The sequence below is a fragment of the Vespa velutina genome, chromosome 6, assembly GCF_912470025.1.
Source record: "Vespa velutina chromosome 6, iVesVel2.1, whole genome shotgun sequence".
Taxonomy (NCBI): domain Eukaryota; kingdom Metazoa; phylum Arthropoda; class Insecta; order Hymenoptera; family Vespidae; genus Vespa; species Vespa velutina.
In genome coordinates, this window is record NC_062193.1 from 6,673,893 (window position 1) to 6,701,213 (window position 27,321).

At 35.1% G+C, this 27,321-nt stretch overlaps 2 protein-coding genes across 4 annotated transcripts in view; one reads left to right on the forward strand and one right to left on the reverse strand.

Annotated features, from left to right (window-relative positions):
• Positions 1 to 8,149: 8,149 nt before the first annotated feature.
• Positions 8,150 to 9,088, forward strand: LOC124949826 (glutamine amidotransferase-like class 1 domain-containing protein 3, mitochondrial). Its single transcript, XM_047495553.1, has 3 exons — positions 8,150 to 8,358; positions 8,513 to 8,676; positions 8,874 to 9,088. The coding sequence occupies exons 1-3, from the start codon at positions 8,150 to 8,152 to the stop codon at positions 9,086 to 9,088; spliced, it is 588 nt and encodes a 195-aa protein (XP_047351509.1).
• Positions 9,089 to 9,384: 296 nt separating this feature from the next.
• The window catches only part of LOC124949979, an 86,364-nt gene continuing 68,427 nt past the window's right edge, over positions 9,385 to 27,321 (reverse strand). For 2 of the 3 annotated variants that reach the window (XM_047495965.1, XM_047495966.1), the window contains exons 2-3: positions 16,478 to 16,515; positions 9,385 to 12,519 (exon numbers count right to left, since the gene is read on the reverse strand). In XM_047495965.1, the coding sequence (XP_047351921.1) occupies positions 11,578 to 12,513 (936 nt within the window). In that variant the 5' untranslated portion in view covers positions 12,514 to 12,519; positions 16,478 to 16,515 and the 3' untranslated portion in view covers positions 9,385 to 11,577. The remainder of the gene's footprint in view (positions 12,520 to 16,477; positions 16,516 to 27,321) is intronic. The other variant, XM_047495964.1, reaches the window with a different exon arrangement.

The following is a 27,321-nucleotide window of genomic DNA, read 5'->3' on the forward strand; positions in this document are numbered from 1 at the left end:
GGCAATACATTCTTCTCGTCCCCCTTTTTCCGCCGTTCATTTCCTCTCTCTCTCTCTCTCTCTCTCTCTCTCTCTCTCTCTCTTTTCCTCTTTCCACATACAACGTAGTACTACGTACTCCTCCGTCCTCGTTGTCCTCCTCTTGCTTCCAACTCCCTTTTCATTTTGAACGTGGTTCAGTAGCGTTTCATTATTTCGCGAAAAATTACGGCTCCGTCGCGTAATCGGCCCGCTACATCACGTTTCTCTCGTGAACGCGCGAAAAAATGCCATCGGTCGGTGAAATTTATTGCCTCTACCATTGGCCGATGGGCAAACAGTGATCGAAAAAAAATACGGCAAATCATCCGAATACGTCGAATCATCCATATAGTGACAAACGAGTGATATACATATACAGAGAAAGAGAAAGGGAGTACGTTACTACGAGGATATAAATGCACGTTTGTAGAGCGATAATTTTTTTTTTGTTTTGGTTTCTTGTTTTCTTTTTTTTTTTTTTTGTTTTTTGTTTCCCCATTACATTCATTACATTTCTCTGACTATTATTATCGGAGAATTAAAAGAAAAAAAGAACGAAAAAGAAAGAGAAAAAAAAAAAGAAAAAAGAAAAAAGAAGAAAAGAAAGAAATAAGAAATCCATAGATCGTCGTATAAACTTTGCGATTAATAGATATTTAAAAGGTAGGTTGATTGATAGAAGTAGAAATTCTCAAAAGGAGAACTCGATTTGGCACGACAACCGGTTGATTAGTTACACGAGAGCGAGTAACGCCCGTTCTACCCTCTCTTCGATCTATACGACGACGACAACATGATGCGTAAGAGAGAGTATATATATATGTGAGATAGAAAGAGATAGATAAGAGAGAGAGAGAGAGAGAGAGAGAGAGAGAAATACACATACGCATAACATCGAACCGCGTCCGTCAATGCTATGATGCATGCATCGAGCAAAGTGCTCACGCTAATTCTACGTCTAAACGTACCAACACGATATGCGGTCATGTTGCATTATGCGCAACGCGTACCATTTTGCCCTATCTACACGAGGCTTCCAAGTTCAATCGCAAGGCATACCAATCAACGACAACGATCGCGTTCGACATTATCTCCAATGTTACGTTGCGATAATTAGGAGTTTATTCTAATGGCTAAAGCCTAAATTACGTTATCTACGTTAATCTAATTGATATAATGGATATAGCGTGCGATATTTTTCCATAATATTAACAAACGTGAAATAATTTTTTAATTCTTCTTTTTTTAACGTAACAAATAATTTTCCCAACAGTTGTTCATGATGAATGATCGTAATATTTTATATTTAAGATCAATTGAAATGAAAAAAAAAAAAAAAGAAAAAAAAGAAGAAGAAGAAGATTTGCGAATACGAATGTAGTATTTTCTTGTAATTTTTTTTCTTTTTCCTTTTTACTTTTTTTTTTTTTTTTTTTCTTTTTCTTTTTCGAGTTTTCAAAACCCGTCGAAGAAAGTAATTATGAAACCCTGTGCGCAACGAGAAGAAACGTTGGTTCGTCGGATCGGCCGAGCGTTTCATGAAGCGCAGTGAGTAGGAGTAGGAAGTAAAAGAAGAAGGAAAAGGTTGAGGAGGGAACGAGGAGGGCTCGGAGTTGATAAAGAAATAAAGAATCGTGAAAGTTCGCGTCGAACCTCGTGCTCCCATGGGACCTTATGACTTAAAGTCTCCTTACTCCGTTAATTCCGAACATTAACAAAAGTCTCGCTAAAACTCGCAGCCAACTTTGTCAGGTCTCTCGGGTACCGGCTGGACTTGTTAATGAAAAAAATACAATAAAACTCTCTCTTTCTTCTCTTCTCTTCCATTTCCTTCTTCTCTTCCTCTTCCTCTTCTTCTTCTTCTTCTTCTTCTTTCTCTAGGAAAAAACTTTCTCTAGAAAAAAATTCTCGCGTAGGCCTCGTCTCTTGGCATCAACGAACATTAAGCCAAAAATATTTCTCTTTATCCCATTTCTTTTTCGGATTTTATTTTTGTATTTTTGCTTTGTTTTGTGTTCTTTTTTTTTTCCTTTCCTCTTTTTCTTTTTTTTCTTTTTTTTCTTTTTTGCTCTCTACCCAAAACTCGAGACATCCGAAACTCGAACATCTTCTTTCATTTTCACTAGGCACATTCTTTTTTTTTTGTTCTCGCAAGAGATAAAGCGAGAAGAGCCGATATAAAGGTGATGGTGTAAACCGCTTTATACCTTCTCGCTCCATAGTTACCGCCGACCGAGACCCCTACGTTCTTATTTATTCATTTATTCCAACGAGATGAACTTTACGGAGATTTTAATAGCACTCTGACTTCCAACGAATCCGCGTTCCTCTGGCATCCCCTTTATCTCTTTTTCTCTCTCTCTCTCTCTCTCTCTTTTTTCTTTTCTTTTCTTTCCTGTCCTTGGTTCTTTTTTTTTTTCTTCTTTTTTCTTTTTTTGAAATTTTCTGCCCCGTCAACGAAGATCGAAGCGTTCGTCTAATCACCGAAGACAAAATACCCTCTTCCATGAAATTGATTAGTGTAGGGTGCTAAGTCACAATGTTGTTTCTAATTATACGAGACGAGGAATTAGATCCGAATTAGATACGTTCGTTCACGTCGTATCGTTTCAACGACGTAATACATTCTCGTTAAGCGTCATTCCAATTCAAAATAAACTATTGCAAACTTTATATAATATCTTAAGAAACTATGAGCTTCCGTTTTATCAAGAAAATCTTACGAATTCGAAAGAACACATTCTACACTCGTATAACTTGGATACTCTCGCGGCCGATTCGAAGAATTTTTCCCAATGGTCATTACTCACCGCCTCAACTACTTACCAATAATGGTTAACTGTAGTCAAGCGTTACGCTCCTTTCCACCTCCTTTTGGGCTTAACGTAGAACGAGAGAAAGTAGATGTAGAACTTGGGAAACAAGAGGGGAAGACATATCGAAATATCGTATCGAGTTCCAATAATATCCTATATTAAAACTAAAGGGATAAGAGAGATAACGAGAGAAAAAAAAAACAAAGATAAATAAAAATAAATAAATAAATAAGTAACCTATAGATATATTTCCTTGGAATTAATGAATGGACAATCTAATGGTTAAAAGGCAATAGGTAATTTTTTTTTCTTTTCTTCTCTTCTCTTTTCTTTTCTTTTCTTTTTGAATAAAAAAATCGATCTCATGGAGAGAGAGAGAGAGAGAGAGAGAGAGAGAGAAAAAAAAGAATTCTTGACTAAAATCAAGTTCGACCGGATCGATAGACACTTGGCTCGTCGATCGAGTTTCGATCCTTCTCTTGGGATAAGTAAAAAGCCGTAGACTTTGAGAGAAGAGAAAAGACGAGAAGAGACGAGATGAGACCAGATGAGAAGAGAAAAGAAGAGAAAAGAGATGATAAGAGAAGAAGAGAGGAGAAGTGAAGAAGAAACGAAGAGATAGAAGTGACCCAGGGGTGATGGCGCACACCTAGTTTTGATTCACCTCATGGCATCCAACCGGTAACGGGGCTGACGGCGCGTAATTGTTCTCTTGTCTGCTTCTAGCACGAAATCCGAACCCCTGTGCCGGTACCCCAGCGATTGCCTTCGCGCCAAGAATGCATAAACAGCCTCCTTTACCGATCCGCAATGCCGCAGAATAGTAGGAGAACTTCTCTTTCCGCTTTCGATAGCGACGTGCGAAGTGTTACTGAAAACTGCCAACACTCTGAACCCCATCACGGTGTCGATCGTAATATCGAAAATTGGAATGATCAAACTTCCCGAATGATATTAAAGATATTTGCCATCGTCATTTAACTCGATCAAATGTCAAACAGACGTATTATATATATATATATATTTTTTAAAATGATACCATCAATTAAATTTTCTCTATGGAGTTCGATATATATTACGCATCAATTTTCAATACCAAAATATCTTTCATTATTATTAAATTTTTCCTATTGTTTTACATTAATCATAAAATTTCGATCAAATCGCACGATTAAAGCTATGTGATCTGTTTTATTTATTTATTTATTTATTTTTTTTTTTTTTTTTTTTCACAAGAGGATCATCAAAAAAGAATTAATAAATAAACAAACATACAAGTGTTTTTCTTTTTTAATAAATGTTCCTACGTTATTACGTATTTGAGAAGATTTAATTGATCATATTTCAAAACTAGAAGTTAACTCGTCTTACCAACTAAACAAATTAAAATCCCAGGATAGTAAACTCGAGTCTGAGATTCGATATCAAACGACGCTTGTCTAACGATTTCATATGTGAAACGTACGATCGTATTACTATACTTTACTCTCTCTCTCTCTCTTTCTCTCTCTCTCGTATATATTTTTTCTTTCTTTTCTGATTTTTCTTGGTAAAAGATCGATGTATTATCGTGACATCGAATATAGCGATGATTTCTCGCTATTTCGAAATGATTGGCACGCGTCGCGGTTACCTCGTAGTTATTCGCGTTTCCCTGGTGCGCCAACGAAACTCTGACGTGTGACGCGCATGAAGGTCCTCTGAGACGTCTCATTCAATTAGTCACTCAGTTACTCGCATCACATCGCATTTATCCCGTCAGTCTACGAAAGAGAGAGAGAGAGAAAGGGAGAGGGAGAGATAGATAGATAGATAGAAAAAGAGAGAGAGAGAGAGAGAGAGAGAGAGAAGAAGAGGTTAGGGTGAAAAGAGGAAAGGGGTGAAGGGTATAAAGAGGGTATACATGCTACGAACTTGTCGTCGTTTCTGTGCTTCACGAATTCGTGACACGAACTTTCGACTTCTCGATAGAGACTTCTCTCTCTCTCTCTCTCTCTCTCTTATTTCATATTGATCTTTATTTGTCTCTGTCTCTCTCTCTCTCTCTCTTTCTAATAATGACAAAGATGCGTATAAAACGTCATCCCATGGAACAACTCCAGTTATCTCTCTCTCTCTCTCTCTCTCTCTCTCTCTCTCTCTCTCTCCTTTTTTCTCTTCGATATTACTTAGGTTTCAGTCTAGCTAGTTCAACTTCGAAATAAGTTTATTTCAGCCGGCACCCTATCTTCATCTATCTAATCAGAAGATTCTATAAAGCTTAAGAGAAGAAAGGAACGAGAAGCAATCACGCGACGATATAATAAGATTTTCTTAGAAACGAATAACGCCAGAAGTTCTATCTACTTTATTATGGATAGAAAGAGAAATTACGTTAATCCTAGATGGATAAATAAAGACAAAGATGTTCATGGAAAAGATATTGTGAGGTTGGTAAGCGAGTTCTACTCGAGAAGGATGGTTCTACGTACGCGGAAGTTGAGGCGAATTCGGTAGCTGGTCGCAAACTCGGCGAAAGGCCGAAACCGCCAACGCCATCGAATTACTCGTGGGGTATGTCCCATGGGAATGAACTTGTCCGCGACAATTTCAAACTTATTTTAACATTCATATAAGTCTCACGCCCTAGCAGCGCAAGCCGTAGCCCAGCTTCGCTTCGACTATGTGTGTCCCTTTCGTCGTGTAACTCGAGAAGCAACCCCTTCTCTCTCTCTCTCTCTCTCTCTCTCTCTCTCTCACTCTTACTCTCTTTCTTTCTCTTTCCATCTACCTGTCTATCCATCTATCTATCTATCTAGTTTGCTTTTCTCTCTTTCTATCTTCCGTCTTTCTCTTTCTCATAAGAACGTGCAGGCATAAGGGTAACGAAGGATTTACATAAGATTATGCGTAAACCTTCGTTGCCTTCTACTCCTCGTCGAAAAGGGATCGTCGAGATAGCGAAGCGACGAAACGGCACTCAAGGGTGCGCTCGTCTTCGACTGATAATTAGAATAAAGTGAGTTTATATGACGCGTCGAGTGGCACCATGTAAAGACGACGACGACGACGACGACGACGACGACGTCGACGTTGATGATAAGAGGGACGAAATCTTTACGTGTCTCTCTCTCTCTCTCTCTCTCTTATTTCTTATCGCGATATGATCGCTTTCTTTCTTAAACTTGAGAAGGGAGATTGGCTCCCCAAGATGAATTTACCTAACGTGAGATCGAAGAAAATATTGTAGGGACGATCGTAAAAATTCGACGACGTTGTAGCAGTAAATACTACGAACTTCTTTTTCTTCTTCTTTTTCTTCTTCGGACCCGTGAAATTTATTATTTTTCTCTCGAGCCCGTGTACGCCTTGTTAAATCTTACCTTCGCCGACGATTATGCGTTTGATATTCATAGTCTGAGCAAAAATACCTCCTAAAGTGCGATAAAGGTTATACGAGTCATAAACTTAAGTCGAACATATTTCGTCGATGTTTATTATTTGAAGCAATACACATCGGTTAAACTTGGACAAGGGTATAATCCCTTAGGCTCATTTGATTCGTCTTCTTCTTCTTCTTTTTTCTGTTTTCTTCTTCTTGTTTTTTTTTTCTTTCCTCTCTCTCTCTCTCTCTTCTTTTTTTTTTGTTTCTCGTTCATTTCCTTGTATTTCTTTTTATTATCTTCTTTTTATTCTTTCGTTTTTTAACATCTTCGAAATTTAATTCTTGAGATCATCGTTAAAGAAAATTCTATGGGATTTGAGAAACTTTGAATGATACGGACACGTCGATATAATATACCCGTAGAGCCAAGTAGTTCTCTAGATGAACACCAAGGGGCACTGATCGCAATTCCGAACGGTCCTGCACTCTATCGTACGAATTATGAACTCTTTATATATATTACCAAATTACCATCGATATATACCACCGTCGGTCAATTAGAAATGTCCATAGATAGATATTATATAGATTCAACTTTTTTCATTTACGTTCTTCTTTTTTTTTTTCTTTTTCCCTTTCATTTCTAAAATCAAAATTATCAGAAGAAAATCGTTTATACAGAAGGAACGTGACAAATGTTCTCTCCCGATGTTCTTTGCCAAATTATCCAGTGATCAAAAGTCAAAGTCAGATTTCAAGTTATTTTTTTCTTTTTTTTTCTTTTCTTTTCTTTTCTTTTTTTTTTTTTTTTTATGTATATATAAATTGAGAAATAGATCAATTTTATTAAATAGACAGATCATGTTGCGTTCACAATTATTAAGAATTATTCGTAACGATGTCTCCAAATTTATATATCTCGGTTCATCTAACCTTCATACGTCATCGTATCTCAATATAAAAGGATTGACAAAAAAAAAGAATGATAAATCTTGCGAGCCTCCTAAAATCGCTATAGTGAGTATATTAGTATTAAACGTTTTTATTCATTAATTTATTACCTGGAACATTCGAGTTCAGGAATTAACTCGTCGACGAACATAAATATAACGGGGGATTATTACGAGCTAATAATAAAAAATTAACGATTATAAAAAAAAAAGAAAAGAAAAAAAAAAATTTTTTTTCTTTTCTTTTTTTCTTTTCGATAATATCTCGCAATACATGGTCACGTTAAATGAAAGAATATCTTTCTATCTCTTAGGTTAGCATGCAAACGAAAAAGTATATCGGTTATATGCACTTTCGCATCGTGATGTAACACAAATGTTTTCTCGATGCCCCGAGCCAGAAACCATTTTAACGTGTTTCCCTTTATATAGCGATACTTATAAGAAAACTTAGCGACGCGTACTTGCGAAAGTCATTACGAGGGAGGCTATTAATTATTTGCCTGTATCTCTCGTATTTGTATATTACGTGAACGTTATTAAATATAAAAAGAGAAAGATAAAGTGATATGAAATAAAAATAAAAATAAAAATAAAAATAAGAATAAGAATAAAATGCAAAAGAAAAGCAAATAAAATAAAGTAGACGATGAAAAGACGAAAAGAAAAAAAAAAAAAAAAAAGAAAAAAAAACTGAAGTAAACTATTCTCGATCTTTTGCATACGTTTGAAAATCTTTCCACGTCATGATGTTTTAATGATAAATAAAAAACTATATCGATTTTTTTGCTTTATAAATGTCTTTAGATCTTCGATCTTCGATCCGCGATAATCGGACGATTCTTTTTATCTTTTCTTTTTTTTTTTTTTTTTTTTTTTTTTTTTTTTTTTTCTTTTTTTTTCCCTATTAATTCCAGATACTTTCTGGTTGCGGTACGCTCGACGGCACGGAAATATTCGAATGTATGTCGGCGACCTTACATATATCCGAAAAGGGAATGACACCGACATTTTTCGCACCAGACGTCGACATTTGCGAGGTGATCGATCATTATACAAAAGAACCCGATAATAGTTGTAGCCAAAGGAATGCATTAGTTGAATCTGCCAGATTGGCACGTAGCTGTATACAACCATTATGCGAATGCGAAGCATGTAATTTCGGTGGATTAATTCTTCCTGGAGGATTTGGTGTTGTTAGAACCTTGTTAGTAATAATATTCATTGTAACATTATTAATTCATATTATCGTCTTATTTATTTATCTATTTAATTATTTTACTTATTTATTTTATTTTATTTTATTTTATTTTATTTATTTATTTATTTTTTTTTTAATTATTATTATTATTCTTTAACAGGAGCAACTTTGCTACCAAAGGTTGCGACTGTACGGTGATACCGGACTTAGAGAAACTCATTCAAGATTTCTCTTGTGGAAAAAAGCCAATAGGTGCTATATGCATTTCTGGCGTACTCGTTGCACGAGTTTTACAAGGTGTTAAAATTACACTAGGCAAGGACTGTAAGTAAAATTACAATTAATTGTACTTGTCTTATCTCGTTTATGTCGTTATCTCTTCTCTTCCTTTTTTCCTTCCTTCCTTCGTTTCTTTTCTTTTGCCTTTTCTCATTTTATCCTGTTAAACAACAATAAACTCTACAAAAAAAAAAAAGAAAGAAAAAAAGAAAAAAAAAAGAAAAAGAAAAAAAAAATTGTAGGCTCGCCGGATGACTGGCCATACGCGGAAGCGATTCGTATAGTCAGACAGATGGGCGCGAAGGTGGAAATGAAGGACGTGAAAGGTGTAACGAAATGTAAAAAATACAACGTTTTTAGTACGCCTGCTTGGATGTACAAACCTGCGACGTACTGCGATATACATGCTGGCATCGGGAAACTCATCACGATGTTAAAAAAGAGCATTCGTCAGTGAAAGTCTTCGAGTAATGAAAAATTTTGCTCTTTTGAGTCGATTGTATTATCTTCTTTTTTTTTCCTTTTTTTCATCTTCTTTTTTATTTCTATTTTTATTTCTTTTTTTTTCTGTTCCTTTTTTTTTCCGATCACGTAACCCCATATGAGCATGTACATTGAACGTAATAAAAAAATGGTATTTTCGCTCGAGCGATATTTTCTTTTCATTTTTCTTTTCTTTATTTTTTTTTCTTTTTTTTTTTTTTTTATGAATTTTCGCAAAAAGACGAACTTCGCTATTCTTCTCTTTATTCATATATGCATTATTCATATATCTCTATATTCATATATTTTCTTTATTATATATATATATATTTTTTTTTTTGTTCAATCTGTGTCCTATCAAAATAGAGAGTTGGGAGGACGAGAGACACGAATTTTCACGAATACATTTTTATATTTGTTTTCCTTATCGATCTATTAAACCTATCTAGATAAAGCTACAATAGTCAACAACAAATGAAATAACAATGGTTTCGACGAGATTTACGGCGAAGGATCGAGGATAATCTTTAATCGCCGTAAATTTCGTCCTCGATATAAAAGAAGAAATCATCGCTTTCCGTGATTTCCGACGCGTCACGATCAATCATACTTAAAGGAAGGAAAAAAAGAAAAAAGAAAAAAAAAAAAGAAGAAGAAGAAGAAATAAGTTTATACGTAGGAAGATCCGGGATAGTTTTATCAAAGAGAAAAAATATTAATAATAATAATAATAATAATAATAATAATAATAATAATAATAATAATAATAATAATAATGATAATAATAATAATAATAATAATAATAATGATAATAATGATAATGATAATAATAATAATAATAATAATAATAATAATAATAGTAATAATAATAATAGTAATAATTAGCATTAGTTTCGTAGATCAACGAAGATTGTAAGAGAATAGGCAGTCTTTAGTGGTTCTACGAATGCGTACGTAATCGTTTTCTCTTCTTCTTTTTTCTTTTTTTTTTTTTTTTTTATTCTTTTTTTCTTTTTTTTCTTTTCGTACGTTTTCATTAACTCTTTTCCTTTTTTCCTTTTAACATAAACATCCAATACTCGGATATAAAATAAAATAATATTGCGAGAATTACTTGCTGGAATAAACTATTACTATTCTAAATATTAAAGTAAAATGTAATGAAAAGTGAATTAAAATAAAACAAAATTAAATTAAATTAAATTAAATTAAATTAAATTAAATTAAATTAAATTAAATTAAATTAAATTAAATTAATATAAAATAAAATAAAATAAAATAAAATAAAATAAAATAAAATAGAATTATCGCGTCTTATTTTAGACTCATAGTGAAACGAGATGTATTAATAAAGAATCTATTAGGTACGATACTTAAATGATAAGAGATAAAACTTACAAATAAGACGTATGACGCAGGCGAAGATATTAATCGTAGGAGACAAGAAATGCGAAAATATGATAAAAATTAGAATTTCGTCAAAGTTTTTTTTTTTTTTTCGTTCTCGTCGATCGTTATACCTTTTTTCTTTTCTTTTCTTTTTTTTTCTCCCTTGCACATTCCAACCAAAATATATCCTTCCTTTTTTTTTGTTTTTTTTTTTTTTTTTTTTTTTTTTTTAAATCTTTTTCTTTCACTCCCGATTTTCGACCGACCAGAAGAAGTTCTCTCGCGCCTGGCCGCGATAGATTATGATGGCGTGTGCATGCAAATAAATAGCCGAGGATTTTTGTTTTACTTATAGATACGGCGGTCACGAGAACTATGTGAAGTCGCGTGCGTCTATCCGGACTTGTGTGTTTAGTCTCTCGTGTAGGTCCCACGTTTTATCGCGCGAACGAGCTCGTCGTCGTTTCTCCGTACTCGTTTATTCGTTCCGGTATATAGGCTTACTCGAGCGTAACGAAAGTGCACGCGCCATGCTCTCGCACGATCAATTTGGCGCGTGCCCATGAGAATCCAGTCGATAATAATCATTACATTTTCTTTTATTGGATGACATCTCGGATGACAGTCTTGAATACGCACGCACGATACTTCCTACGATTTCATTTAACTCGTCAATGAGACTTATTATTGCTATTACTATATTGCTGTTACTATCATCTATAATATACTATATTATACATCTATAATATACTATAATATATATATATTATTATCGATAACGAAATTTTTTCACGTATAATTCCGACGCGTTTTTTCTCGTTGAATCTTTTTCAAGGAATGACCAATTGTTTGGAAAAAAAAAAAAATTATCTCTTTCGACGCTACTGAAACAACTTTTACGATCATTTTCGCTACCTCCGACAATCAAAAGAGGATTTGTAAAGACTTTGGTTGCCGATCTCGCGAGAGGTTGGAGGAGAGGGGGCCAGATTACATTGCGCATAGGACATAACGATCCCAAAGTTTCTCGTTCGTTAAAACGTTAGACACTAATTAAGTACACAAAGTTCATTCTCAACTCAAAGCTAAAAGAGGCTCGACGGATACGCGTGATCTTCTCGCCTTATCCTCCTCGTATTGTTTCATCTTGATCAATTTCCTTTTTCCTTTACTCAACTTCTTCCTTGGTACTTCGGTCGTTGTTATTTCCATTCCATTATTACGTTCCTCTTCCTCCAACATCCTAAGAGTTTCGATGATGTTTCTGGGTTCCGTGATACGTCCCGTAGTACTGCCATTTTTATTCGCATAAACCACAGAAAGATGAGAGAAACTTGACTTCGGTGGTGCCGTTATGTCGGCGAAATCCCGGAAGTTAGCAAAGAAATCTCCACCACGAACCGGCTGTGGTTTAGGGTTCCTATAATAATTGGCACGAGCACGGCCAGTCGTACCGTGATAATAAGGATTATAAAGACTATCTTCGGCGTTATAATCCTCGTTCTCTCTATCTTCAGGATAATAAGTTCCACCACGAATGACTCCGAAATTTCCAGAACCCAAAAGAGGATGTTGAACCTCTTTTGATGTTGTCGAAGCTGTTTGATATACACCACGATCCCGTTGAAAATAACTCAAGAATCTGTTTGGCCTATATCTTTGTTGTTGTTCGTTAAATGGTAATCTTTGATTGCTAAATAATTCAGCGAAAGACGGGAAAAAGTTTTGACTTTCAGTTTCTAAACTTTTATCAATGATCTCGGTTGGCTGAGTTTGAGGCGACAATACGGTATTTTTCGTTTCCTGATCATTCCCATTCCCTTCCTCCGTACTCGTTTCATTAAGTTTATCATCATTTTCTATCGACGTTCTATCGATTTCTATTCTATCCGTTTGACTTTCTTCGACATGATCGTCACCCCTCATCGTCTCCGTCCCATCGGTCTCCATATACATATCAGAATCATCTACGTCCGCATAATCCTCGCCGGTTTCCGAAGCGGACGCCATGGAATCCTGTAAAAGAAACAAGTATTATTTCCTCGTTACCTTGATTCCATCCTACGAGAAGATTGCCTTTCTAACGATAAGAATTACCTTAAAAGTCAGAGAAAGTTCAACGAATTAGAAAGCTTCATTTACAAATACTTGCATGTTGCTTCTTAAAACGATAAAAAAAAAAAAGTAAAAACCACCCATAAACACAAAATCCTAACAATAAATAAATTTAATTTTTAATAATACGAACCAAAATGATTATTAACTTTTCTCTAAATGATATCATTAAAATTGATATTTCTAATCGATAATATTGAATATCGAGTATCTAATAATCGGAATAAAAAATATGTTCGAACGAATTTCACACATAAGTATAAGTTTTCCTATATTAAAAAAAAAAAAAAGAGAAAAAAAGAGAAAGGAACCGAAAGAAAAGGAAAGAAAAATGTCGATTAAATTATAGACAACAATCTGTTTATATCTATAGAATGCGTATCTTTTCTACGAACTCGAGGATCAGTGAAAAGCAACAACGATGCAAAGTTCAGCATCCGATCATTGAAGAACGATGCTGCCCCACGATGTCTTTGCCTTGACATTTAAGGAATCTTCGTGGCAGCGACCGCCTTCGAAACTAGTTATCTCGTCGGCTCGGCGACTTTATGCGTCGGTTGAGGTACCCACGTCTAAACTGGCCACCACGCGTTTCTCTAAGAGACGTGCTCTCTCTCTCTCTCTCTCTCTCTCTCTCTCTCTCTCTCTCTCTCTTTCTCTCGCACGTGTGCGCGCGTGCGTGCGTGCGTTCACGCGAGTCGCCTTGCGACACACCGACGACACGCCTAGCATTGTTACCGATATAGTCTTACTTACATACCTATGTAACTATCTTAGGTCAATTACATTACGTTCTCTAACGATAGTTTCTTACCTCTCTAAATTATATTAATAGATATTAATTACTTATGCTAATGAAGTTCGATTAAACGATAAGAAAAATTGATAAGGAATATAATTCGAACGGTTTATTTTACGTTAAACTATATACAACAAGCCGATAAATTATAATGAAATTTATTTGTCCACTTAGAAAAAAAATATAGAAATAATAAAGCATGTATCTGTATATATTTGTAAATACGTACATATGTATGTATGTATGTACGTATACGTATTTCCTTTAACACATTTCTCAGTTAAAGTCTTTACGAATATACTAAAGTCTCCAAGTGAGATGTTTCAATGTAAATAAAAACTATTTACATCGATAATCTGCTTATATAAGGATTCTCAGAAGGGAGACACCGGGTTATATGTATTCCACGAATTTATGTGACTTAGTTTTACCATCGACTAAGCAGTCTAAACAATCGTATTTTATACTACCATTCACCTGTATGCACGTGAATTAAGAATGGCAATATTTTGAATAGCAATATTTTGAATGGCAATATTTTGAATGGCAATATTACTTCTTTGAAATATTAAAGAAAAACTATTTGTAAAAGTGTAATCGTTCTTTCTTTCTTTAATTTTTATTTATTTTTTTTTTTTATATATTTTTTTTATTTTTTTATATTATATTAAAATACTACATTGAAAGGATAATAATGATATTAGTTTAAAAATATCATACCTATCAAAGAAAGACGTCTCGCATATGTTTATTAATTATTATCCAAGTAAGAATATAATATAATGCAATATTTTGCTTATTATGAATAATAAAAGATAACGATTTTACGATCGCCAAGTGGAATCGCCTCGTTACGATTTTCTTTTTATCTTACAACCCTCATTATAATAATCCATCGTTTTCCGTTGTCTCGTACATTACGAACACGAATATCCATTCGAACATAAAAACCACGAGTTACTCGTTAAATTATTCCGAAATGTTTTGTTCCTTTTTTTTTTTTCTACTTCTAATCGTAAATCACTCGCTCTTAACTTTCTGCTGGTTTATAATCATTAATATAATTGCGATTTTGAAAAAAAAAAAAAAAAAAAAAAAAAAAAGGAGAAACGAAAAGAAATAGGAAAAAAAAAAAAAGATACACAGAGAGATCTATCGTCATAGTCATCGCCATTCTAAAGCAAATGAAACGACAGTATTTCTGACATTTGTAATTGGAATACCCTTAAACCTTCCATACTTATTCTATCCTTAGATAATTATCTCGCGTAGAATTTTAACGAGACGACACGATAACGTATAATAAATATTACACGTGATTTTCATAAAGGCAAATATCATCAAAAGGATAAAAAGAAAAGAAAGGAAGAAAAGTAAAAAGTCAAAAAAAGAGCAAGGGAAAAAAATTGAAAGAGTAAAAGAGAAAGAGAAAGACATAAGGACGATTACTCTTTTAACGAGGATTTTAATGCAGAATAATAGGCAATTATTCGAGAGGTAGTAGATAGTTAGGCTCTTGCAAAAGTCTACTTGAAAAGATGAACAGAAGATAGAAAAAGAGAAATTGAAAAAGAAAGAAAGAAATAGAAAACATAGAGAGAGCGAGAGCGAGAGAGAGAGAGAGAGAGAGAGAGAGAGAGAGTGCGAGAGAGAAAGAGAAAGAGAGAGGGAGAGAAAACAAAGTGCACACTTAGAATATTACGAATGAGAGAACGAGAGAACGAAGACGATCCCAGCTTGAGAACGGAAGACGGATCGCGAAAGGGAAAAAAGGAGAAGGAAACGTTATTATTACGCGATTACGGAGACGTAAATTAGTCTCGCACGGCGATCTCGCAAAATGCGCGTTACGAGCGAAGATAATATTATTAGCCTCAACGTTTGCGAGCGCACGCGCTCCCCTATTAGCATCATCGTCAAATGCGCATGTATTACTCGTCTCATCTCTCTCTCTCTCTCTCTCTCTCTTTTTATTTCTTTCTCTCTCTCCTTTGTACCATCAGCGGTATACTGACTCGGTATGAATTATATGTGAATTAAGGGCAATCAACTCGTCGAATAAACGATCGGTTGTATGAACGAGCAAGATAGAGATACGTCATAAGTCCTTTCTATCACGAAGAGAAGATTCCCACAAATATATATATATATATATTTATATATATATATTTATATATATGTGTGTGTGTGTATATCTAATCCATCTTTGATTCATCGTTCTAGTTCGTCGAATACATTCGTGAAATAATGCGCTAAGGAGTGAATATAAAAATGAAAGTAGGAGTAAAAATCTCAAGTCCCTTTTGAAAGTCGTCTCGTGTCGTTGATTGAGATACGGATCGTTGATCTCGCACAACGAGTTGCATGCATGTAGATAAATATATATACTCATATATGTGTGTATAATGTAAATGCCAAAAATATGTCGCGCCTCGTTAAATGCATTATATTACGTGCAATTAATTACTATAAAGTTATAATACTATGAAACGCATTTTCTAAGGGGGACGCTACTAGTAAAGTTAGTACCTGTTATTACTGATAAAATCTGAAAAACACACACACACACACACACACTCTCTCTCTCTCTCTCTCTCTCTCTCTCATTCACTCTCTTTCTATCTTTCTTTCTCTGTTTTTATCTTAACGCTGATTAAAGACCACGGATCCGGTCTCTGGACCAGATTAATTCTTCGAGAAATTATTTCTGACGTAAAGTTCGTACATAGATCGCGATAATGTGTTTCTCGTTTAAGTCATTAAAAAAAAAAAAAAAAAAAAAAAAAAAAAAAGAAAAAAAAAAAGAAAAAAAGAAATAAAAAGAAAAAAATCGGATTTCACGTTCTAAGTATTAAGAAATATACTAAACACAGTTTTGCTCGATAATTATGGTCAAATTATAGCTTTAAAAAAATACTAATCGGTCGGATCTATTTATTTATTTTTTTTTTCCCCCTATTTTTTCTCGTACTTTCACACTATCGATTAACGAAGATTTTCGAGAATGTTCATCGTCTCGATGTCCTTGAACCTCGAGATAACTTTCACCATTATTCTCACCTCATGTGCGATAGCGTCCTCGGGAACCGGTGCACCATCTGAAAACAGAGAGACCAACTTGTGTTAATTTTTGTATCGATAAAACTTGAACGCATTAAACGCAACACGATTGAAATTTACGATCAATGGGAATATATCGAAGGTCGGATTATCAATTTTTCTTTTCATATATCGTGCATTCGAAGATCTCTTGATATATATATATATATATATATATATATATATATATTTATTTATTTTTTTTTTTTTTTCTCTTTCTTTAGAAAAATGAGAAAAAGAAAAAGAAAAAAAAAAAAGAAAAGAAAAGAGAAAAAATAAAAGAAAGAAAAGGTAGTTATTTGAAAGATTTCAAGTGACTTCGACTTGGCGAATTAACGACTATTCTCGTATGCAAATCGATTAACCGGTCTTATTTATCATTTCAACGTTCCTTCACGTCTCCTTTCACGTCAAATTAAATATTTCAAGTTCGATTAATTATTACGATAAAGATATATTTTTTTTATACGTCCATCGTCCTTCTTAAAATGATAAAAATTTACTTAATTATCTGTCTGCTAAAACAATAATTTTTTCCTTGTAACGTACGTTCCTTTATACCTATTTCACATTCATTACATATACGCAAACGTACAATTTACAATTTAATAACTTGTCGCGAAATAGAAAATGATCACGAATCGAGAATAGAAAGAAAATAACTGTCTATAGAATGAGACATTGTACGAGACAAGGAATTAATCACGACGAGAAAGTACGAATTACCTTTTTTTTTTCTCCTCTCTCTCTCTCTCTCTCTCTCTCTCGCCTTCTCCGCCACCCCCCCCCCTCCGCTCCGTTTAAAAATACACGAATCATTTTCAATTAACTTTCGCGAAGGTCGACGTTGTCCTTTTTAATTAATAGAAATCTCTTTATCGGCAATTTTCTTTTCATTTTCTCAAAGAAAGTCAATTATTGACGATTACACACGTCGATGACGAAAAGTGAATGGCAGATAAAGATTAAATGCATAAATTGCAAACACCTGCTATCTTAGAGAACAACATAAAGGAAGAAAAATTGCTCGACTCTGAAAAGTGAAGAAAGAAAGACAAAAAAAAAAAAAAAAAAAAAAAAAAAGAAAAAAAAAAAGAAAAAAGAAAAAAGGGAAAATAGGAGAAAAAGGAATACGTTAAATGCGATGCCTTTGTAATAGAATAAGAGATGACTCCGAGCTGATACATCGAAGCAAAATAGTTTTTAAACGTGTAGGTTCGTATAAAACCTCTCAAGGATGTCGCACGTAGTAACACCATAAAAGGAGACTCCAGAGTTTTCCTGTTTTTCCAAGAATCTCTACCTATTTGGCACGTTTCAAACGCATTGTCGATGTTGAACACCTTCTTCTCGTATCTCTCTCTCTCTCTCTCTCTCTCTCTCTCTCTCTCTCTCTCTCTCTCTCTCATTCTATCTCTCTGTCTCTCTCTCTGTCTCTCACTTTTTCTTTCTCTTTTAAAACGATCGATTCGTCGTCGAAGTCCTCGGCTAGAGTACGGCGTTGTTCACTGTGAACACTTCCGACATTCTGAAGTCTACTTTTTTCTCCCCCCACCCTTCTCCCATCGAAGTCGGTGTAGCGTCGCGGCGTTCTTACTTGAATGGAAGGTGGTATCATGCATAGTTCTATGTAATTAATAACTCACTGTAATAGTTTCTTTTCTCTTACGTAAAGTGATGAAAGTGTCGTTATAATGCAAAAAAAAAAAAACAAAACAAAACAAAAAAGTCGAAAACAGTATGTCGATTTACGATCGATACGATTGACATCGAATATAAAGATAATTTGTTCGTCCTGTAAACACATCCCATCTCCCTCCCCGTCCCCGCTCACGCCATCGCCACCCCCATCACATTCTACTTGACGCTTATTTTCTAAAAAAAAAAAAAAAAAAAAAAAAAAAAAAAAAAAAAAAAAAAAAAAAAAAAAAAAAAAAAAAAAAATTAAATTTTTGAAAAAAGTAAGAATTATTCGAATGCTATTAATGCTTTATATCGAAGGAATATATATTTATTTGAATGAGATATTGATACTCATAAGAGATCGAAGAAAATAAAAATCGCTCCAAAAACGTCGTTCCTTCTTTCTGTCTTTTGGAGAAAGGGCGGGAGGAGGAGGTGGGAAGGGAGGGAGAAAGTATTCGTAGACTCTCTTATTATGGTTGAGATTCAATTAGAACGGTATTCCAATTGCAATACTGGCCCTGCGATGGTTCCGTTTGGCAAGAATTCCCCCCCACTCCTCCTCTTCGTCCTATGATTAATGGAGAAAATGTACCATTAATGAGATCGAGTTAATTACTACTTGTAAATGTTGCAAATGGATTCGAATTGAATTCAACTAGTTTTCTTACAATCCTATATACCTCTCTCTCTCTCTCTCTCTCTCTATATATATATATGCGTATTCGTATATCTTAAATCCGTTCTCTTGACCGCATCAAATCCATTCTATTTCCCAATTACGTGCGACACAGTGAAAAGTAGTGATCGGTACTGTACGTACAATCATATGTTACTTTCTGCGTACATTGAAAGGCAATTTTAAATGGACCCGTACAAACTTCGACCGACTGGAACGAACGCTTCTGTCTGATCATGCCTTGCCACGATCGGAAGAATTAAGAGCGCTGACGTTGCGATTTGAATTTGAAACTCGTAACTCGTATCTACCTACTACTTTTGCCTACTCCAGGTACGAAATTTACATGGTGAACGTTCTTACAACGAATATCTTGCAAAATCTTTTCCAAGATCTTACACTATGATAATCGCGTATTACGCATTAAACCAACTGACTCTGCGATCTAAATTTCAAGGAGATCTTACCACGTAATAAAATGTATTTTACCGAACGATTAATAAAGAGATGCTAACTCTTCAAGATGTCTTTATCAACGTTACGCGCCAACATTCTCTATTTTCTAACAATCGTATAGCAATAGGTAACGATGTGCAATTAGGGGAACAATCGCGCGTTAATACCGCGAGTACCTAGACGAACAATGTGCAATATTTTCTCTCGCGTAACGGCAGAAACGCATGCGGATGCCTTCGCCGTGTCGTACGTCGACATTTCCATCTTACCCTACCATTATATGGCGAGGCATTCGTTATTAAATGTTAATACAACGAGGACGTGACCCTGTTTCCCAATGACTCTTCGTATCTACGCCAAATGGACGGTATAGAAGACGTTGTTGTCTGAATACCTTTATTCTTTATTTTTTTTTTTTTTTTATTCTTACAAATAATAATCAATGATGATAACCAAGATAATACGAACTTCCGTAATTTCCGAAGAAACCGAAGACGACGTTTCCCGATTATAATCGAAGATCACAATTTCCTGCGTGGTCAATGCACAACACTGACATTTCATTTCAAATACATTGGAACGCATTTACGTAAGCCTTGCATCTTCGTTCTTGCATTAATCGTCTAATAAAGTTCTTCAGATTTAATTGTCCCATCATTAAGGTATTGTCAATCTTTCTTTGATATTAACATAATAATTCATCGCAACATCTCTTAAGGATTATTAAGATCGCGATGGCAAACAATTCTTATGTTCTCTTTTTCAATGCTCCGAGCTATGGGAACGAAGAATCTCGAATAATTTATGACGTAAGCTATTAATTAAAAGCGTGACTTACAACCCACGGACATATCGTGAAATGCGTGACGAACATTTTCATCGTCGCCTTAGAAGGCGTTAATTGCATGATACTTAAGTTTATGTCGAGATTAAAGAACTCACGACGATGAATTCACTGTTATCAAAAAAAAAAAAAAAAAAAAAGAAAAAAGGGAAAAAAAAAAGAAAAAAAAAATAAGATAACCATTGCACGTTAGATATAATAGTATTTCTCGATGATAGAATATGCAACAAAAGTGAAACGTTGTTTTAACGCGTCGTACTTCATCCATGATTCATATATAAATTATTCATTGACAATTATACATGTATATATATATATATATGTGTGTGTGTGTGTATGATCTTAGACAACCATCAAATGTGTCTTATTCGCGATATTAACATATATCCGAGAGCGATAAAAAGCGAAGAAATTTGTAAGCCACAAATCCGTTTACTTTCTCGTGTGAAATTATTCCGACGGACGGTACCATAGGAGGTATTGAGAAAAAAAAAAAAAAAGAAAGAAAAAAAAAAAAGAATGAAAAGAAAAGAAGATAAAAAAAAGAAAGAAAGAAAGAAAGAAAGAAAAAACATATAACGGTGAAAAGAGAGGAAAGACTGGCAAAGGGAAAAGGTAGATATCAGTAGGTGTATCGTGCCTTTTCCCTCGTTCCTAACTCTAGCTTCGTTTGAAATGGTAATATGCAATAATGTGTGTATAAAGATACTACATGTACACGTACGAACGACATAATCAAATCGCGTATCGGACCGGATTCTTATAACACGGTCTTAAGGAACGACGACGAGGAAGCGATTACCATCGAATCGAAGTGGAGGCCTTTAGACTCCTCCCTTTCCTTTTTTCGCCCTCTGGTCGCTCAACGAGAAATAACCATTGAATTACGTGTATACCTATAACGAAATCGCAAGAAAATTTGTATGTCCGCGAATAATTTTCCAATCGTTTTCTACTCTCGACTTTTTCTTTCTTTTCTACTTTTCTTTTTCTTCCTTTTTTTTTTTTTTTTTTTTTAATCTATCCTCTCTCTCTCTCTCTCTCTCTCTCTCTCTCTCTTTCTGATCTTGGTCAAATAGATAGAAACATAGAAATCCAACATTATCTACGTATCTCCTATTTCTATTACATTATAAATCTATATATTATCGCGAGGGAAGTAATTGGATTTTGTAATTAATTAAATTCCTTTAGTTTATCTTCTCTTAATGATGCAAATGGGAGATATTTAGTTACCTATTCAAGATCGTCGTTATGCTCTCGTAATCCCGACTGACATACGTAAGTAAGTATATAGGTGGTATACTTACTTTACTACGTATAGAACTATACGTTCCGTAATCCAAGAAACGTTTTCTAAAACGTCAAGTTGGAGGTCTTTCTCCGGGGAATGCGCGATCTCCACGGGAATAACATTTAATGAGAGAGTCTTCCGGCAAATCTCTCGGTAATATCGACGACCAGATAAACAACGACATACATATAAATATATATATATATATATATATATATATATATATATATATCGATTGCATTTCAAGGAAGTAACGTTTACGAACTAGCGCGAACTATCTCGTTAGCCGTTGATACGATTGATTTTACGGAATCTTGCAATGCACCCGAACAGTTCTCTTTCGACGTTTAAACGACGAGATCGCAATCATCCAGGATGTACATAATGGCGACGATAAGCCATATTTAACGACCGATCAACCTATCGATCGATCGATCGATCGATCCATCGATCTCATTGCAGCCATTCAAACGTATAGATATATGCGCAAGTAACATTCGTTAAAATCATTATAAAATCTTAAACTCCTATCTTTACTTGTCTCTTTCCTTCTTTTTGTGCACACATACACACACGCATGCGCGCGCATATAAACACCTAAACCATTTGTGAAATTTAGAGCGCAATTATCTTCTCGATTTCGTTTCGTCTCCGTCACGAATTTTTGCCTTGATATTTTTCTTGTTTTTTTTTTTTTTTTTTTTTTTTTCTTTTCCCATTTGTTCCTTTCCTTTGTTCTTTTCGATCGAAATCAAACGAGATATGTGCAAACGAGAATTGAAGAACGTATCGTTCCTCGTTACTTGCTCTTCAAGATTTAAGATCCCTTTTTAAATCTTAAAGATCCTTCGTTTTCTTTCGAAAGATTCCCCGTTTATCTTTATCGATTTATCCTTCGTAACAGTCATCGATCTAACGTTTCGAGCAATTGTGTACGAAAAATTATCTTTTCCTTCCGCTGTATGTCGAAATCATTTGCGCAAGTTAAATTCTTGCGTGATTCGACAATATCGAAAGAGGAACGATAAAGAAAGAGAGAGAGAGAGAGAGAGAGAGAGAGAGAGAGAGAGAGAGAAAGGGGAGATGGAGAGAGAGAGAGAGAGAGAAAAAGAGAAAGAGAGAGGATTTCTTTTAATCGATCGATCGATCGATTCAAACCCACTCACGGAGAAAGTCAATGATATTTCTCGATTATTTCGAAGGAACGAAAAATGACGAAAATAAAAGTTATTCGATCGACTCAACCTTTTCTCGAATATTTTGTTAATAATCAGGTACAATTATCATAAGAAAATGCGCATCGATGTTCGAAAATTAGCCACTAAGTATCTTGTATCATGGGAATAACTCGATACGAGAACGTGGGAGTTGGAAGCTTGCCACACCTTACTTCTTGCCTCGTTGGAAGATTGCAACCGACTAGGGACGAGTAATCTCAAAGGTTCCGAAGTAAGAGGAACGAAGAGTAACGTCCCTCGAAAATATTTCATGAGAGTGAAAGCATCCGGCTCGCGATAATACGATACACGGTTTGAACCACCTCCGGCCGTATAACGGAGAGAACTCGAGGCAAACACGAGGTAGCTTCGATCGGTTCATAGGGATCGTGACGACTTTAAACTTTCGTTTAATTTATTGCTTTTACCATCGAGGATCCCAATCAGGAACTTTCTCTCTCTCTCTCTCTCTCTCTTTCTTTTGCGGTCGAAGAATTGGGTTGATCGTCGAGTATACTACTTCTTTTTTTCATTTCCTCCTACGACGAAAAAAAAAAAAAAAAGAAAAAAAAAGGAAAAAAAAAGACAAAAAAATATATATATATATATATATGCGAACGTGTAATTCCATTTGTATCTTAAACAGATGAAAAACCTTTCGAATAATTTTCTAATACCGATGGCTACTTTTATTGTATCTTATGAATTATTTTCTTATTTGAACGAAATATCAAACGTAATCTATCGGATTTTACCAATTTGATATAACTGCTCATTCTAAACGAATAAGTGTCGATAAGTACGCGGATAGATATGATACTATGACACGGATAAAGTCTATGACCACGACAATTTGTATAATGAGACTCGCTCCTAGAGTAATCAGAGGGCATTATCCAACGCAGTAACGTTGTTGATCGGCATGAACGAGCATAGTTCTAATCTCCGTACAATACGTATCGCATGGTCTTAACACTCGTGGTACTCACGTTCCATCATTCTTTTTTTCTTTTTTTTTCTTTTTTTTCCTCTCTCTTTTTCTTCCTTTTCTCCTTTCCGATCCCATGCAATTATTGGCTTAGCTCACTGACAATCTTAGCGAAAAAAAAAAAAAGAAAAAGAAAAGATAAAGAAAGGAAAAGAAAAAAAAAACAAAAACAAAAAAGAAAAGAAAAAAGAAGGAAAAGATAAACGAGAATTTAGAAATAATTAGATTTAGAAAGGGAAATATATAGGTACATTTTCGTTTAACACCTGCTTTCAAACTGATGCACGATAAAACGTTCTGATGTATTTCTTAAAATGTTGCACGATAAAATGTTCTACTGTATTTCTTAAAATGTTGCACGATAATAATCAATGATTTATCAAAGAAAAATTACTCAAACGCGACGAAGTTACTGGTTTTGGTATACACATATAACGCTTATACAATCCTCTCCTCGATTTTACTTTCTCCGAGAGAAAGAGAGAGAGAGAGAGAGCGAGAGCGAGAGAGAGAGAGAGCGAGAGAGAGAGAGAAGGAAGGAGGGAGAATGAGATAAACTAATTAATTAAATGTTGCCTTCGTTAAATTCCGATAAAAATATTACAAAATTCACGGATCTTGTATCTGTCTTGCAGTAAAAAGCAAGTGCAGTTACATATACGTAGCTTACATGTAAATCGATGCAAGGGCGGAAGAACCTCTGGCCCGAGCAACGAGTTGGAACGATCGATATTAAAAATCTACGAAGCTAGGAGGGAGGAGGAAGGAGGGGATATTAGGGATCGCGTACACACGTTGTTCGCGTGTCCACGGAGATCGTTGGAGAGAAGCAAGTAAAAAAGAAAAAAAAAGAAAAAAAAAAAGAAACGAAAATCGACAGGACGAGAGAAAATTTATTTTCGAACCGACGATTCGCCTCGACGATTCTAATTCGTGGTGCTCTTTGTATAGTTGGCACTCTCGCATCCGCTTTCTAAATCCGTTTCACCGACGAACTCGACTAAAATCACAATGACCATCGGCCGGCAAACATCCTGTAAGATTTAACAGCAGATAATAGTAGGGGAGGCTCTCTCTAGTCATTTCGACTTTCGTCTATAAATGAAAAAAGTAAAAAGGAACAAAAAAAAAAAAAAAAAAAAAAAAAAAAAAAAAAGAAACAAAAAAAAAGTAAAGAAAAAGCAGAAATAAAGAAAAAGAAGATAAATAAAAATGGAAGAGAAAAGAAAAAGATTGGGACACGTATGAAATAGATTTTAAATTCGCTAACGTCGAATAATTTTTCCGAAACGTCGATACTAAAATCTCGAAGCGTGACCGATGTATCCAGTGGACCAGCAGGTTATTCATTGATTCAAACGAGCTACGTGTTCTCTGGTTTGTGTCTCGCTGGCTAAAGGATTGGCCTTGGCAATGTAGTTGATATCCCGTGGTGGATATACACAGGTTCTCTCTCTCTCTCTCTCTCTCTCTCTCTCTCTCTCTCTTGTTGTCGGCGATTCGAGTTCGATGCCACTTTCACGATCGAAACTATATAATTATCCGGCGGTGCGATTCGATGCAAAACTCGTTTTCATGCGCTCGAATAACTAAAGAATAAAGAGAGAGAGAGAGAGAGAGAGAGAGAGAGAGAGAGAGAAAGAGAGAGAGAGAGAGAGAGAAAGACGATGCATCTCGCGGAACAGCTCCGATGATTTTTGGCCATTCGTTCTGGCAATCTTCAAGGTCAAGCTCCTCGGTTCTCAAGGTCCTTTTTACAGGAATAAACTGAGCACGTAGGGTGGGGGGGGGGTGGGGGGGGGGATGTAAGGGATGGGCATGAAAAAATGAACGATGATACGGTCGTTAATTTAATTCAGCGATACTAATCATTCTAATGTCGTGGAGAATTGCCTTCTCTTACGCGATCCTGTAATTTAAGCTTAGATTATCAACGTTGACTGTTACATGACTCAACGTCAAATTATCACTACCGATCAAACTAAACGTCGAATTACGCCGTAAAACAAGATCAACAACAAGTCGATTACAGTCGGGGAAGGTGGAAGAAGGTTGGAAGGGTGAGAGGTAGACAGAGGGAGAAAACTATGCGTTCGGATGATCTAAGATTCATACTACTCGTTTACTCATCGATATATCTCTCTTCTTCACGATTAGACGAACGTCAGGAACGTGTTAATTCGACGTCGAGAGAACTCGTTATCTTCTTCATCTTCTTCTTCTTTTTCCTCTTACTTCTTCTTCTTCTTCTTCTTCTTCTTCTTCTTCTTATTTTTTTTTCTTTCTTTCTTTTTTTTTTTTCTTTTCTTTTTTTTCTTTTTTAACAAGACGTACAGACAATTTCTTCTTAGACGATTCGCTAATTAAACGTCGCTTTTTGCTAACAAGTATAAAATGCGTTATCCTCTTGATCGAGTAATTGCATGTTATTCAAATAAATAGATTATTACGATCATTAATCGTTGTTAAAGTAACATTAATGACTTAGGGAACTTTTTAATCGCCCACTCGATGGTTTCCCCATTCGTCCATAATATTTTGTTCCTTTCTTGATTGCTCGTAAATTACAATCTTATTTACTTTCTTTTACTTTTTCTCTTTCTGATCTCCCTTTTTTTTCTTTCCCTTTCACACCTCCTATCCTCGATCTTATTCTTATTTGAAGGAACATCGAATCTGTCGAAACATTCCCGTTGATCATTCGTTTTCTCTCTCTCTCTCTCTTTTTTTTTTGTTTTTTTTTTTTTTTTTGAGGTAACATTATAAATACTCTTTCGATAGCATCGTCGTCTAAACTCATTCAAAGACATCATTTACCAGAGATCGTCGCAATTTTGCTCGAAGAACATTGCAGCTGTTGGTAATACGCGAAGCCAGATGAGCGAACGACTTTCTCTCCTCGTCGTGACGCGTCTAACTTCCGGGTCGCACGAGAGCGAGAAATTATGACGATGTATCGAGAGCGGCAGAATCTGCTATTTTCTCTCTCTCTCTCTCTCTCTCTCTTTCTAGGCATCTATTCATCCTCCTTGTTCTTCATTCTATGTACGATTTGAACGCCTTGTCACCTTAATCGATTGCTTCATCGTTCGATGCTCCCGTTGTTTCTTTTTTTTTCCTTTTCCCATTCCGTTTCATCGAAAAAAGAAAGCCGAAAGATGTAAGACACAAGTTAGACGATTCGTGAACGAAATCGATCGACGTAGATCAACCAAAGATAATCAATACTTTCGATCGGATTGCAAAGACTTAAAGAGACCACCTGGCAACGATTGATTCAATCTTACCAATGGAAATCAGGTTAGGTCGTTTCTCTCGCACGATTCCAGATCTTCGATCAAAGTTATCGTATCAATGACGAGTGGTAACAAAAAAAAAAAAAAAAAAAAAAAAGGAAAGAAAAGAAAAGAAAAGAAAAAGAAAACAGAGAAAGATTACAAGATTACTAGGAGAATGAGAAGAACCAAGGACAAGCCAGCAGCATCCTTGTTACAATTTTCTTCCTGTCGTATCGAGCAAACACTGTTGGCTGATTTGAAACGTCCAATGCGAGAACAAGGACGTCTCGATCATTAAAGTTCCCAGCTAAACCAATTAGCTTCGACACGAATGCTAGAATCGCTATGCGTGTTTCTCTCTCTCTC